Here is a 14,503-nt window from a genome sequence, read left to right as displayed (position 1 = left end):
TTTAGGATTTTTAAGATATATTGTGGAAAACGGAGTGAAATTTACTGTCTACGAAGTGCTTATAATGTGAAGCAAAGAAATACATTAACGATATATAAAATTGTCCAAAATATTAGATAATCCTGCATAGTTTTACTTCTTTGCTTATTCATGGATTCAGACAATACATTTTCACAGGTGCATCGGTGTAAATATGGACAACAACTATAGGATAAACATCGGCAAGTGGCTGCCTCTCCAAAATGAAGCTCTGGAAAAATGGTTCGAGGATTCCCATACTTTGAACAATGAGATTTCGGATTTCCTTGGAAGTACCACTTTGATTATAAATGATCTCTCGACCAGCGATAAAAAGGTAGGGTATCTACGTCGTTTATTCACTATACTGCTATACCGATTATTCTTTTATACAAATAAAAGCAGGGCCTCCTGAAAATAAATAATGAAGAAAAAAAGAAACATACGGGGATCACAATGGCAGTAAACGTTACTATTCATTTTTCTTCTTTATATTTTCACTTATAGACCCAAGAGTTATGTAAATTGCTGAAAAAACTGGAAACCATCCTGGATCTTTATAAAATCATACAGGAAGTCACGATTCCTTCTCACGTAATATACAAGTACAGGGTACATCATGTAACAATGTCGCTGAAAAAAAAGATCAACGTTACAGCGAAATTGATGCACAGCTTAATCTGCCACACAATCGAGTACACTGACGAAGAATGTTTACAGTCGTTTTTTCGGTATGCATTACTTAATTTCATTGAATTTCAACATCAACGTGTTATGAGAATATCAATTAATGATAACACGGTATTTACTTATTCCTCTGCGGGGGGATTTTGAAATGTAGTAAAACTTATTCCATGACATTTAACAATATATCTATATTACTTTCAGACTCGTAAATGCATACAACGGAATGCTGGACTTAAAACACGACGTATTTATTTCGTCAATAAACAGATTTCACAACGACTGCCCTCGAATGTTGGAACCACTTAAAAAAATGTCGTTCACTCATTTATTACAGGTGAATCAACTTTGTTAATGTACTTACTACCGTAAACATCAGCTTATAAACCCACGAAATGACATAAATATTAATAGCATAAGGTTAATGGCGGTGGTATTTATCATTGACAGATACTCGCGAAAAACAAATCCGAAAAGTACTGCCAGGAACTTCTAGTCAGCTTAATGGCGAACTATAAGCCGAGCAAACGGAAGAAAGAAGTCACTTCGCCAGAATCTGGGGACGTTGAAATTTCCGAGAATTCCAGCGTCGAGATATATCGGTGAACATTTATGTCAATAATACACTGATTTCCCTTGTAACCTGTGAAGATTTATATACACGACAGAGCGGAATAACAAATCCGACATCTAACGATCTGGAATGTACGCATGCTTCAATGGATATCCGTGGAATCGTCAGAGCCCTGACGAAGAATATAACTCCACCCACAACGAGCAATTCTGCCCCAGAACTCGAGGACTCGAACATAGAAAGTATTCGAGCACTCGTTAATACGCAAAACGAGGAAGTTAATATCCTGCTGAATATCGCAAAGGACATCTCGCCTCGACTTCTTGGTCCAGAGGCCCTCAAAACGGAAGAAGGTTGAATCTCGCTCCTCTTCTTTTCGTTTCTATAAAAAATACTTCACATTTTCTGTTGTTTTTTTTTTTATGTAACGATCAGCTATATAAGATATCATATTTTTATCAGAGAGATGAACATTCGATGGAGGATTTTAATTTACATTGGAGGAAGTTGAATTTTGTTCCTCTGTAAAATATGCTTTATATACTTTATTAAGGAGAGGATATCAAGTGATTACATTTTCAAGAGGAAAATTAACAGTCGAGCACTTTGATTGACCATTAGAGAAAATTGTTATCGTATATTTATGTAGCGAGGAGTATTTTCGATTTTTTAGACGAGACTCGAGTGAGGCGAACCGCCTTGAAGAGAGTTATCAATTATTATCAGGAAGTGGCTTGGGTCGCAGTTTCCACCATATTGGATCACATTATTCTTTGGTGGTCTGCGGGGCCTTTTACGGCTCGACATAGGTACGAAGTCGAGCATCTTAACGACTGGCTTCATAGGTTCACTCAAAGAGCCGATGGTACGTACATCCGGTTACAGAAGTAAGCCATCCCCTTATACGTAGGTCTCTGAAATTGATAAGCAAAGTTTAGGAGATTCGCTTGATCCGGCACGTATCTATAATGAGTCATTTTATCAATTTAATTTCAGTCCCATCGAATGTAAGGTCCATCCTACAAAATTTGCGCGAAACTTTGGCGGTTCACATTACCGTCACGGTTTGGGATCGACTCTTCAGAACGGCTTACACATCCGCTTTCGAGTGTCAATCAAAGAGATCATCCATTGAGGTAATTTCGTCGATCTCGTTGCACGCTTTATATTTTAGTACACCAACATCAGCAGGTGGACCCTCAAAATAAGGACGATTCACTTCACACTTTTCAGGCATCATTATTTTTATTCCACTTTAAATGTCAAAAATTGTGTCAATACTAACACCCAGAGATGAATTGTAAATAATAATTAACGGTAAAAAAAATAATTGGGATGATAACGAGCGGTGATTTTAACGTCAACTTCGCCAAGCCAGAGGCACAGTCGCCGATGGACTTCTTAGAAAACAAATTAAAATTAAATAACAATAACGAAAACGTTTACATAAATTGCACCGATACCGACATACAAAGATGAATTTAAATAGTAATTTACTTTATGAAAAAAAATCCTATCACTTTTCTGAGATAAGAAGTTTCACTCTAAAAATGGTGTTCATGGTCATCATCAAAAACAGTATGAATTGAACAGATTGGCGAATAAATTCGTCCTTATTTTGAAACTCTATTGAGGTACTTTTATAAATTCTTGACAATAAGACGAATTTTAGGGAACAGATACTGGCCGAGCCTTCGTCGAAGTCTTCCAGCTGTTGGTCGGTTTGGCCAACGAGGGCGAAATCAGTGAAGAATGGACTCAAGGAGCCCCTTTAGCCGAACTTCCGTTGTCGGAACAAATTTTGGTTTTGCACAGATTGGACCACTCGGTTCACACAATGAGGCTGTGGGCGATGAGAGAATCCACCGCGATCGCGCACAGCTGGGACCTCGACAGCTTCTTCCTGGTTGTTCATGGCGATCTGGTAAACTGTAGCAAGGAGTTATCTTACCTAAAGGCAGGTACTTATCCATGTAAAGCATCTAGAAAAGCATGTAGATAAAATCCGTACGTAAGAGAGACGAATGTGAGATAACAGAATGTAGTTAAACCGACGTTAGTGAAATTTAAACTCGACATAACTCGCGAAGGCCTTCACCGATCACAGTGGTTTTGGTCCCAAACGAAAGAGAAAAAAATAATAAAGCCCTAAATGCTTATTTAAAAGGTATATGGCATCTTTTAATGGCAACACTGATCGTTAAATAAAAATGCATCCCCGGTAGTGCCATGTTTCACGTAAAGAGACGCTCAGTCGAGGCCCATGAATTTGTCTGAAACGCTATCGAGTTTCGTGATGTATTTGTTGGATTTCTAATCTCGAATGAACGATAAGACTCGGGAAACTTATAAAAATTTACAAATTTAAACAATTTCGCAGTATTGTAAACGTCAAGCACGAGATATGTTCAATGTTTGTGCCGCGTTGGCGTCTTTTGTGGCCTGATCAAATTACAAATATCTCTTAACAGTAGCAGCTTCTTTTCGCTTGTGTAAGAAGAAATATCGTACTTTCAGACCGTGTACTAATGTTACAAATATTTTACCTCCGTACATTCCTTGGTATATGTTGTTTAATAACCGATTGTACATTATTTAATAACCGTTAGCGCCATAAAAAATGTACTTTCTTTTTATAGCTCGCTAATCATACAAATTCTCTAGAAGTGGAATCGTTGAGCGTTCAAGTGTTCGTTTGTGCAAAGATGAGAGTGAAGATCGTATCCGAGGTGAATGCGAATGTCTCATTGCTGAAGGTAACAATTATGTGATACTAACTATAGTTAACAGTTTTCAACAAAGAGTTATTACCTGTTACTAATATTATTTATTACAATTAACTCCGTAATTTTAATTTTTAGAATGCATCATCGATGTGCATTGACACCCTCGCAAAGATTTGCCGCGTGGTGAGCCTGGCCAATTTGCATATGTGTTTTCCCCGGCCAGCTTATTGGAGAAAAAACAGAAGTGTCGCACCTTCCGCTCCCAGTCCCTACGTTAAAACATTTTTCGGTAAACAAATTGACTAGTTCACTTAATAATCCACTGCATCAAAAAGTGATGTAATTACTGTAATATTTCAGAGAATGTTTTATTACCCGTTCTAGAGGTAATGGAGGACCACGAGATTCCTAACATGATCTTGAAAATCATGTGCGAAGCGTGGCTCGATTACATTTATTTACACCGGATTAAATTCAGGTAAATTATTATAAACTAAGTATCCGAGCAAATACATGTAAGGTCCCAATGTCTATCTTCAACCATAAGGTGCAGATTATAAATGACACTGACTGCATCTCAAGTACCGTATATTAACAATACTTCGTATCGATATGTTAACTCTCGATAACCAGTGTTAATATTTTTTTCCAAATTTCTACAAACGTGTACATTTACATTATTGTACTAAGAGGCAGGTAATGCATTCATGCACGTTTCAGTAAATGGGGAGCTCTTCAACTTTTAACTGACTTCGCCTTTGTTACCAACTGGGTCACCGAATGTTCGATAATCTCGCAGAATATAAGAAATCACCTCGTAAAGAATGAAGTTTTGCGACGATGTGAGGGAGTAGGTCGTCTTCTTCTGCGACATCCTGGAGAAACCATTTCCATGTTCAAACAACGTACGTCAGGTCAATTATATCTCTACTACATTGGCTTTTCCTTGTTTCCGATAGTTCTCTCTCTGGATCTAAAATAATAATAAATAATGTCTGCATTGCAGTGCAAAAAACGGGGGAAAACGGATCGCCGGAATCAATCGGATTGGAACGAATGCCAGCCGAGATGTACGTTCCAAATCAAGAACAATGGCTGGAGCTTCGAGCACCAAACAGATACAGCTTTTGTTGTACAGAATAAATTGAAGACATTAGTTCTTTATAAACTACGGTCACTATCACAGATCTATCATTATACACGATTTGACGTTGAATTTTCGATACCGTGAATTTTGTATAAATTATGATAACGATCATTTGTCAGGAACAATCAAAATCTATCACGTCTGTCGGCCTCGGTTCATTTTACCTCCGGTCGCTGTAAACGAGACATACATTTTAGGGACAACTAAATTAAACAAACGGTAACCAATTGTACTTATTAAGAGTGTACAAAAATAATATTACAGCTAAATTTGCAGCGACGTTTTTGAATTTTTTCATTGGCCAGAGAATGTGGGTTCTATGTGTAAAGATAGATGCTGCGGCACATTTTAAACTAGCGTCGCTTAGACAATACCTCGAAACATTGTAAAGTGTATATTTCTTTAAAATGAGAGGAACGGTTTGTAGTTTGAATAAAATACATTCTCTGTACAATCTCGTAATTCCTATTGAAATACCAGGTAAATAGTTAAATGACCACTCGCACGGTAAAAACATAGATTTAATATCTATTCAGCATTTTATAAAATTACAATGACATGTTAGAAAATTCGTAAACTTACATCGTGTCTCTTAAATGAAAATCTTGTGACAGCACGTTATGTACAGTCGTTCATTGCTGATACAGATATTAATGATGCACTTATTGAAGATAAGAGAAATTTAGTCGTTCGTCCTATCTCATTTTATATTCTGGTAAAAAATTGGTAGAAAAACGTGGAAATGTACATACGCGAATATTATTCCCCAAGTCAATCAAAAGTTTCCGAAGTTCGACAATAACGGCATGAAAATAATTGAAAACTGCAGAGGAAGAATAATCTAGATCAGATTTGCGCTATTTTATAATAATCGCAATTTACCTATTAAGAAAACCCACCAGTAGCAAACTACGATTTTAAAAAACACCTTTATATTTCGATTAACGTATTTCGATATGTAAATGTAAAGGCCATTATGTACTATTTTGTTCAATACTTTTAGTTATAAAAATCTCGATGTTTACTTTTTTTGGCTTAAATCGCTTTTCCACTGCAGTCTTCAATTGTTACCTCTTACAAAGGTCTCGGAGATGAAATAGTTTTGGACGGTTCCATTAGTACAGCATCTATGTATACAATACATATCATGTATAAGTTCTCGTCTCATTTCTTAACATTTTATAAACATGTCTAAGCACTAAGCAAAGTGGCTCCGGTGGAAAATATAGCTCCGCCCACTTTCTATCTTTCCTTTTTAGCTTCATCACTTGCATTAATTAGACTCTTACAATAAGCGCAAGAGTGATAAGCAAAAAGGCACAATTGCAACGTACAAGCCATTGAACTCAACGATACCACTTAACAAAAGCTAACTAACGCACATTTTAAAATACTATTATTGTTTGTAAATAATACAATATTGCAACTTTCTTAAACATGAGTAATCCTTTACTCCGATGAAAATCTTAAATAGAATCCTCTAAAATAAATACAAAATACGGAGTTACATAATCAAATTATTCGTTATTTATATTCTCGGTGGATGCAGCCACTTTCACTATGGTTCTATTAAATATACTCAACAGTGGTAAATACTTGCATTTCCGTAATTAAGAATTTTCAACTTAATGGAACAAAAATGACAATGTCATAATAAGTCAATTTCAGAGATATAAGATATGTATTTTAGATACGTATATTTAATAAAATTAAATAACACTAGATCTCAGATTATGAAAGACATTTGTTAGAGCATAATATCGTGATATATGGGAAACTCATCCAATTTTTTTCGAAAATCATGACAAGCTTCTAATTTTATGCGAGATCGCCTGTAATTAGTAGCCGAATAAAAGGCTAAGGACGGATTTTTCATATTTAAATAAATCTGTCTATCTAAAGACCTAAAATTTCACATCAATAAAAATTTGCACCAAATCAAATGTTAAAAATCAAGTCAAGCTATAAATCAATGTAGAATATTAATATAATCAATAAATGGCATCAATTAAATATGTCTATTCAAGTAAAACATTTTAACTATATGTGATATCAAACTTGACATATCATAAAATTCCGGGACTTAAAACTTCCCAAATTATTCAATGATGCGTTGCTAATACATGATATAATAATCGTAACTGTTTAATGGATTATTAAAATGGTCAAATTAATGTATCGAGAGCTTTTCTTATTTTAACAATAACGTTATCATTTTACTACCGCATTGCGTCTTGAAACATCAGTCTATTGCTATGCGATAACTATTCCGGTCAGAACGGTTTTTCACAATTACCATTAAACGAGTTGTCAGCACAACGCAAATTCCGTTTATTATGACTGCAATTCTTGCATTTTATATGTGCGATAGTCGCCAAACGGTCTGCAATATGTATTCATTTCAACACTCCATTCCAATTTCTGTTTCCATGCTATGATAAACCATTAAAAATATATTCCATACTTTAAGGCATCCAGTACTTCAATATTAATTATAAGCTATAAACCACGGTCGTACTATAAACCCTATTTCTGTATATGCCCGAGCCAATATTGAATACTTCTCAGACGACGATCTATTAAAATTGTAATACATACGACAATAAGCATGTCGTGAGTATTTTATTTCTGAGAAGAATTCGAAAACGCGCGCACAAGAATACTTAATTTACTCTAATGTAATAAAATTATCATAATCCGCTTTGGATGTAACAGCCGCTATTATGTTACGTTTTTTCTTGGTTCATACTCTTAAAGGAATGTGTAGAAAATACTTCTAAGTAGTCCAGAGATTATTTCGAAGGAGTTTCCGTCAGTTTTGTACTTTCAGTTCGTACTCCTTCCGAATCAAGTAATAACTCTTCCCTCGAGTACACTGAAACAATTTCTTCCACGCTTGCGAATACTGGTTCTTTTGACTTTTCCGATCCAAGGGCATACCTAAAAAGAGTTACCAAATAAAAGAAATGGCATATACTAACATAATAGCTAAAAGCAATCCTTCAGAGACAGATTGATTAGTTTAATTAAATACAATTGCTAATCTCATGAAATTCAATATATTTGCAGTATATTGTTTTTTTTCATTTTAACGTATATGGAAAAACTGAAATATTAAAAAGCTTTACCAATTGTCGGCTCTTTTTCTGACTGGAATATTGTATACTCTATCCTTACACCACACAACGAGCGTCAGAGGATTACTAGGATTTGAATAGGAAGGTCTCAATAAAAAATACCCATCTCTTGGAACGCCACGTGAAGTTTCTAAAACACATAATGTGAAATATATGTATATAATTTGCGGTACAGCGTGTACTATATATTTAATTCCTATAAATTGAATCGAAACAAATATACTATTTCAATTTTAACTAGCCATATTGCAAACCAGTTCTCAATGTCCACTTTGTAACGCTTACATTTATACAAAAAGTTTTATGGTTTCAGGTTAAAGCAAAAACTGCATCATGATTATAGAAAACTCCTTGTACACCTGTGAATTTATGTTGGAACATTTAAGATATTAATATTAATGTATTACTTACGTCCTTTTATAAGAGCAGCTGCTTGATTTCTGGTTACATTATGAAACCACGGTTTGTCCAAGTAAGTTAATCTATCAGGAGGAGGAGGTAAAGGTCTACTAGCTCTTTCAGATCGCCCCGAAGATTCGTCTCCAGAATTTGGCAATGTTGCAAATTTCTTTTCCCTTGATCTATCTGAAAGTACATAACATATTGCATATCCATAAACATTTATAATCAGATAAAAAGTAAGTAGTAAGTAAAGCCCTAAAGAATTCTGACTTTCTGCTACTGTAAACCATGTACTAATCATGTACTTGTAACCATGTAAACCATATACTTTCTACCATTGTAATACCAACCTGCTTTCTTCTCGGAGGCTTTGATGCTCGGTACAGGAGATGGAGTTGATGGTAGCTTATCAGGCAGTGGTGGGGGAACATCTACAGGTTTCACTCGAGAAATTGGCCTTAAATAATACTCGTCATCATCTCCCTAAAAAATATACATAAATATAAACGTGTATATCTATTTCAATCAACACGTCAAAAGCACAACGTGTGTATTAAATATCTTGAAATTATTCAACTAAAAACTTACAACTTCAGTGATAGATTCATATATTTCATATTCTTCTTCCTCTTGACTCGTTGTACTGGGAGGGTGATAAACACTATCCATAGAACTTTGGAAACTACCTGCAAGAGAGTGTCTATTCTCATCTTTAAGCACATTTCCCTGACGATGCTGCTGAACGATTTGCTCATCAAAACTTTCATAATCATCCTCACTTTCTTCCATCCGAGTTGGTAAATTAGCAACAAGGTCCAAATTTCTTATTATAGCAGGAGGTTTCGGAAGAGTCCTCTCATTAAATTCGGAATGTTGTAAAGGTTCGTTGTTTTGTTTGGTTTCCAATGGGGGAGATGCAGGTTTCTTAAGTACAGTTTCAGTTTTCAATTTTACCGTTTCTCTTAAATTTAATTGTTCCCTAAGTTCCTTAGCTAAGATCATCATATTTTTTGTTCTCATTTCCATGCTGGACTTTTTTGATTCAATATCAACTTCTACATTAGAATATATGTTTTCATCCCCTACTTTGGACTCTGAATTAGCATACATACAATTTTCTTCAGAATTAGGACATGTTAAGTTTTTCTCATTGACGATATGCTGCTTGAATGCCTGATCCTCTCTTTGAAGCACCTTTGAAGGAATCATAGAGTTGGAACGAAATTGTGTAACGTTCTCATTACTTTTATCTTCCAACCCCATTCCCGGAGAAGCAATAGCGCTTTTCAATTCTTCATTAATCTGTTGATCAGTTTTGTCTTCCAAATATTTCTCAGGACACTTTTTTACTTCTTCTACAAACGTCCAGAGACTCCTAAAAATAAAAAATCAAGTTTTCGTCACTTTTATATATATTACACATGATTTATTTTCTAGATTAATGTTACTTCACGTTTTACATACCATATCTGTGGTCGACTCAGATCACTTTTCCATAACAACAATTTTCCTTCAGTCAAGTGCTATAAGTCAAGTGTAACCGAAAGATTACTTATTTTCTTGATTTACTTGCTCATAATATTCTTGATCTACTTACTAAAAACTCATCCCCATCAACTTGACGTTTAGTGACAGCTTTGCAGCATTCTTGCAGTCCATTCTGCAATGCAAAAATACATTAATCAATGAAATATCTTAATAAAAGAGCATCATTACATTAACACCAAACCAAAATATTTGTTTCAGCAAAAACAAAGATTGTGTGATCCTCGAAATTTTATTTTTTCAGAGAAAAACAATGTCTTTTTCCCTACCTACATAGTTTTAGCAACAACATTAATCTAACAAGGAAAATAAACAATTTCTCCCTAATAATATAAAAATATACTTTTTCTTTACTACCTGACAAATTTATCATGAAATTCCTGAAATTTAAAAAATATTGTTAAAGAAATTTTAAATGAAAGAAGTAGAATGGGTGTCCAGATATACAACCAGGAAACATAAACAGAGTGTGCGAGGAAAACAATCTCATCAAAACCACTGTATCTCCGTAACTCGCATCCTGTGGATATCCCATATATTTTTAGCCCATGTTTCAATTATTTGCCATAACACATCAAAGAATTAAGCAAAGCATCGTAAGCTGTGTATTTTTCTTAATGCATTAATAACGGAGACATGCATCGATACTTTATTATTCATCATCATACAATAAATTTGTCATAAATAAAAGCACAATAATTCACAGATCCCATTTTCACCTACTCATACAATAGATACAATACATTTAAATACATAACTCAATATAAAATAATATATAAGCATAATGATTTCAAGCATCTTAACAACTTTCATCAATCTTAACTAAAGTCATTGATCTGTCAGCACTAACACCCTAACCTCAAACATCACTCCCATATCCAGTTACTTCAAACCTCTCGCACAATTCCAAGAAACTTAATACAAATACGCAAGCTTCCTCTTCTGCATTCTGATCTTCTTTCTTAATCCATAAAATATATTTCCAAATTGGCCATCTTCTATCTATAACGTTATCAATCTCTTATTAGAGCCGTCACATTAATCAAGCTCGAAATACCGATATAGCAGTCAATTTTTATGTTAATTCCTTTTAAACTCAGCATTCACAAAAACAGAAAGCGGTTCTGCATTAAAAACCTTAAATACTGGAGAAAATCATTCCACATTAACAATCCATAAGCGTGGTCTTTTGGAACCATTTAATAAGCTGTTTTGACATGAAACAAGTGTCATGTGTCATGTCCAATAAGGGCGCAAAGCGGGCGTCGATAACGCCACGTTGAAAATAGATAGGCTGGCTGATAGGCGCTGGCTGTGGCTGATAAAGGCCTACGAGGGCAAGGATCTGTAAGTAAGTTAGAAGGAACTCGCCTTTTCGAGGAGAAAGAGCACCTGTTCGGTGTCCCAGCCGGAGATCTCCTCGAGCGCGTCGACTCGTGTCGGTGACCTCGGCATCGCAAGTCTCGCGCCCGGCAAAAAACTGCTCGAGTATTCGGCTACTGGTGTGCGACTCGCGCGAGTCGGCCACGCATAGACCCACCATACGGGACGAGTCTTCGAAGTCGTGTGAATCAAGTATGAATCATATCCGTAGCGACCGGCAAACGTCGAAAAGGAAACTGACGAAAAGATAGAGGGAGAACGTAGTAGACCATGGTAGTAGAGTCGCGCGATATCCTCGCGATATCGCGTTACAACGATGCCCTATATTCATAAGATGTGCGATCTTTTTTAAGGGAATCTCAGGGAATTTCGATAATCTAATCAAGAGTATCTTGGAAAGAAGTTCCGTCTAAAAAGACGTGGAAAGAGAAAAAATAAAAATGAACTCGAGGAAGTCCGTACCGACGGAGTTCCGAAAGCGCGTATTTATGACAAGGATACATAAGATGTGAATAAATAGTTCGTATATAAGAATAATAAAAGTCTATGTTGGATTTTAAGGATTGTTTAGTGGTAATTGTTAATCGCCTATTTGTTATTTTCAGTTTGATGTAATTAAAGGTTACTGCAAAGAGTATGAATTGTAAGATGGTTTAATGTATGCGGTTTCAATTGATTTTTCTTCTTATATTATTTTAATATAATGAACCATACCTAATAGCCAATCAACTATTTATTTTTTCAAAGAAGATACACTCTTCTTTTTTTTAATCAATTTTCCAGTAGTCAAATGTGAAAATCTCTTCTCTCTCCTCTTAAATGCAAGCGATTGCACAATGTTTGAAGTGGTACACTTTGAAATGCGATTTGAAACAATGGGAGTATCTTCCGATGTATCCTTTCTATTTAAACTGACTTTTCTTCTTTTAGCTGACTTTGATGCATCGACACCATTGATGTTACGTTTCTTTGTTTGCTTCTTCTCTATTGAATTTGACATTTCTTCATCTTTATTGGTGCAATTTCTTACACCATGACCTGAAATTAAAATTACAATGAAATCTTAAAAATAAATAATACAACGAAACAATCTTTCTCACTATTACCTAACAGATTGCATTTATTGCATCGGCCTGTGAACTTTGAAAATTCACCACATGCATGTTTTTCTAACGCGCATCTATTGCACTTCTTGCAATGTAGCCAGTTGGGCTTAACGCAACGCTCACATATGTTGCAGTGCTTATACGTTTTTCCATTTTTCGTGGTACACTGCTTGCATTTCTTGCAATGCTTATTCTCAGGAGCCCGCCATTTTTGACACCTTTTACAGTATTTATATCCATCGGATGATGGCAGTTCAAAGGAATTTAAAGATATATTTGTAAAAATTCTAACTGGCGTACCTTGCATTTTCGTTCTTTTCTTTGTGAATAATGAATGATTATCGTAGTGCACTTTATAATCAGTCATTTTTAATTCCTTTAAACCTCCCGATATTCCTGGAGAATTTGATTTCATTTGCATTATGGGCTCCATAAAATATGGAAAGAAGAACATAATGTGCAGTTGCTTATTTGGATTACAAATATTGTTCCATTGCTTATGTAAGTTGGAAATAGTCCTTATAGTTTGGGATATTGGCTCCACTCGACCACCGAATGGTGGATCACAAAGTAGGAACATATTATCACCATTACTTTGTGTTAAAAAATCCTGAAATACGATTTCAGCTTCTTCACGGAAGAAATGATGATTAAATAAATTGTACCAGCAGTAGTTCAGTGGACCAAAAAAGTTATGCTGAAATGAAATGATTTAATATTAAGAAGAATGTTGAGCACGAAAGCACTATGTGTCTTAAAAACAGCTGTGTTACAAAAATATGTTCATTGAATGTTTATAAAAATACATACAAATCTGCCATCTATATCCAAAAGAAGACTAGACATTTCATTTTGTAGATTCTCAGAAATGTATTCGTGTACTCTGGGGGTTCCTATGCATAAGACATGTTTTGCTCCTAACTTTAAGAGTATATTGGCAACATTTTCCACCGTCTTCTTAGAGAACAAATATTGAGCTTCTTTCTTGGTATCTTCAAGCGGTCTTAAGATCTCCGTAGGATGATGCATTAAATAATCCGTTAAATTTGTGCTCTTTTCATGATCTTTGTGTCTTTCTTCTTCAGAAATGAAAATGAACTTTTCACACTTATGACAATATGTCCTTTCTGCAGGTCTCTTCAACAATAGCTCATTAAAATTACTATATAGCTTTTGATGATAGTAGCAAGGTAAGACCTTCTTTTTAATTTTTTCCCATGTACGCAGATGCTGTTTCGTTGGCTTCGAATCATATTTGAAATAAAAAGGACACTGCTTTCGATTACGGTATGCGGAACAGGCATAAAATTTTTCCGTATCATTCATACATGTTCTCTCAAATAGCAGTGTTGGACCTAAGAGGAAAAATTATGATGTACCATATTTACAATCTAAAGATCAATTTAAACATATTCAAATTTATGCATCACTATTCTAAACCTATTACATACATATAATGAAATTTTATTTTTTAAATAATAAAACATATTCCAATATCTTATTCAACTATCCAATAACCATTTTGAATAAGTTATAAAAAAATCTTCTTAAAAGACATCTAACACATCATTTTGAAACGTACCATGAGGACATTTCGGGTGACTGTCAAGACCTTCCGAGATACAAATTAAACTAGTATCTTCTGGCATGTTTTATAATTTTTTTCTTATAAACAACGAACTCAGAAAAACCACATAGGGTACATCATTGTTGACAAATCTACCACATGGTCGGAAAATACTTTTGTGCACTGTTGTATCAACAGTAGAAAAGAGCGTGAA

General features: G+C 34.9%; 3 protein-coding genes across 7 annotated transcripts; 1 reads left to right on the top strand and 2 right to left on the bottom strand.

The window, feature by feature from the left end:
• The first annotated feature begins 193 nt into the window (after nt 1-193).
• On the top strand, nt 194-5,145 carry LOC105699959. The gene is made up of 13 exons (XM_023434843.1): nt 194-355; nt 526-749; nt 907-1,039; nt 1,153-1,304; nt 1,445-1,629; nt 1,950-2,141; nt 2,273-2,412; nt 2,949-3,233; nt 3,916-4,032; nt 4,138-4,291; nt 4,363-4,480; nt 4,723-4,907; nt 5,006-5,145. Exons 1-13 carry the CDS (start codon nt 194-196, stop codon nt 5,143-5,145), a joined length of 2,187 nt encoding a protein of 728 aa, XP_023290611.1.
• A 507-nt stretch (nt 5,146-5,652) lies between these two features.
• LOC105700051 (B-cell linker protein) lies at nt 5,653-11,936 on the bottom strand. Of its 5 annotated transcripts, none has more exons than XM_012425605.2 (9): nt 11,605-11,829; nt 10,286-10,348; nt 10,153-10,211; nt 9,468-10,063; nt 9,277-9,374; nt 9,039-9,171; nt 8,698-8,871; nt 8,278-8,416; nt 5,653-8,089 (listed from the first exon to the last, which is right to left on the bottom strand). In XM_012425605.2, the coding sequence occupies exons 1-9, from the start codon at nt 11,686-11,688 to the stop codon at nt 7,942-7,944; spliced, it is 1,494 nt and encodes a 497-aa protein (XP_012281028.1). In that variant the 5' UTR covers nt 11,689-11,829; the 3' UTR covers nt 5,653-7,941. The 5 variants fall into 5 exon arrangements, with proteins under 5 accessions (XP_012281028.1, XP_012281029.1, XP_023290612.1 ...); XM_012425606.2 differs by having other exon boundaries at nt 9,801-10,063; XM_023434844.1 differs by adding an exon at nt 11,092-11,235 and having other exon boundaries at nt 9,277-10,063; nt 11,371-11,727.
• A 348-nt stretch (nt 11,937-12,284) lies between these two features.
• LOC105699956 (zinc finger CCHC domain-containing protein 4) lies at nt 12,285-14,487 on the bottom strand. Its single transcript, XM_012425419.1, has 4 exons — nt 14,305-14,487; nt 13,533-14,077; nt 12,723-13,419; nt 12,285-12,654 (listed from the first exon to the last, which is right to left on the bottom strand). The coding sequence occupies exons 1-4, from the start codon at nt 14,369-14,371 to the stop codon at nt 12,350-12,352; spliced, it is 1,614 nt and encodes a 537-aa protein (XP_012280842.1). The 5' UTR covers nt 14,372-14,487; the 3' UTR covers nt 12,285-12,349.
• Between the last annotated feature and the right edge of the window lie 16 nt (nt 14,488-14,503).

Source organism: Orussus abietinus, unplaced genomic scaffold, assembly GCF_000612105.2.
Source record: "Orussus abietinus isolate OABI.00-Male unplaced genomic scaffold, Oabi_2.0 scaffold76, whole genome shotgun sequence".
Classification (NCBI taxonomy): domain Eukaryota; kingdom Metazoa; phylum Arthropoda; class Insecta; order Hymenoptera; family Orussidae; genus Orussus; species Orussus abietinus.
Note: the sequence above shows the minus strand (reverse complement) of the source record. Positions and strands in the feature narration are given on the sequence as shown.

What these genes read in the sequence shown, in the direction of transcription:
- LOC105699959 (XM_023434843.1), top strand. Translation starts at nt 194, where the DNA reads ATGGACAACAACTATAGGATAAACATCGGCAAGTGGCTGCCTCTCCAA. An exon ending in TGTTTACAGTCGTTTTTTCG is followed by an intron (nt 750 to 906) that starts GTATGCATTACT and finishes TATTACTTTCAG; the next exon opens with ACTCGTAAATGCATACAACG. An exon ending in GGCCCTCAAAACGGAAGAAG is followed by an intron (nt 1,630 to 1,949) that starts GTTGAATCTCGC and finishes TCGATTTTTTAG; the next exon opens with ACGAGACTCGAGTGAGGCGA.
- LOC105700051 (XM_012425602.2), bottom strand. Translation starts at nt 11,688, where the DNA reads ATGCCGAGGTCACCGACACGAGTCGACGCGCTCGAGGAGATCTCCGGC. An exon ending in TTGATGGGGATGAGTTTTTA is followed by an intron (nt 10,212 to 10,285) that starts GTAAGTAGATCA and finishes CTTGACTTATAG; the next exon opens with CACTTGACTGAAGGAAAATT. An exon ending in AGCCTCCGAGAAGAAAGCAG is followed by an intron (nt 8,872 to 9,038) that starts GTTGGTATTACA and finishes ATGTACTTTCAG; the next exon opens with ATAGATCAAGGGAAAAGAAA.
- LOC105699956 (XM_012425419.1), bottom strand. Translation starts at nt 14,371, where the DNA reads ATGCCAGAAGATACTAGTTTAATTTGTATCTCGGAAGGTCTTGACAGT. An exon ending in TCACCCGAAATGTCCTCATG is followed by an intron (nt 14,078 to 14,304) that starts GTACGTTTCAAA and finishes TTTTCCTCTTAG; the next exon opens with GTCCAACACTGCTATTTGAG. An exon ending in TGGATATAGATGGCAGATTT is followed by an intron (nt 13,420 to 13,532) that starts GTATGTATTTTT and finishes ATTTCATTTCAG; the next exon opens with CATAACTTTTTTGGTCCACT.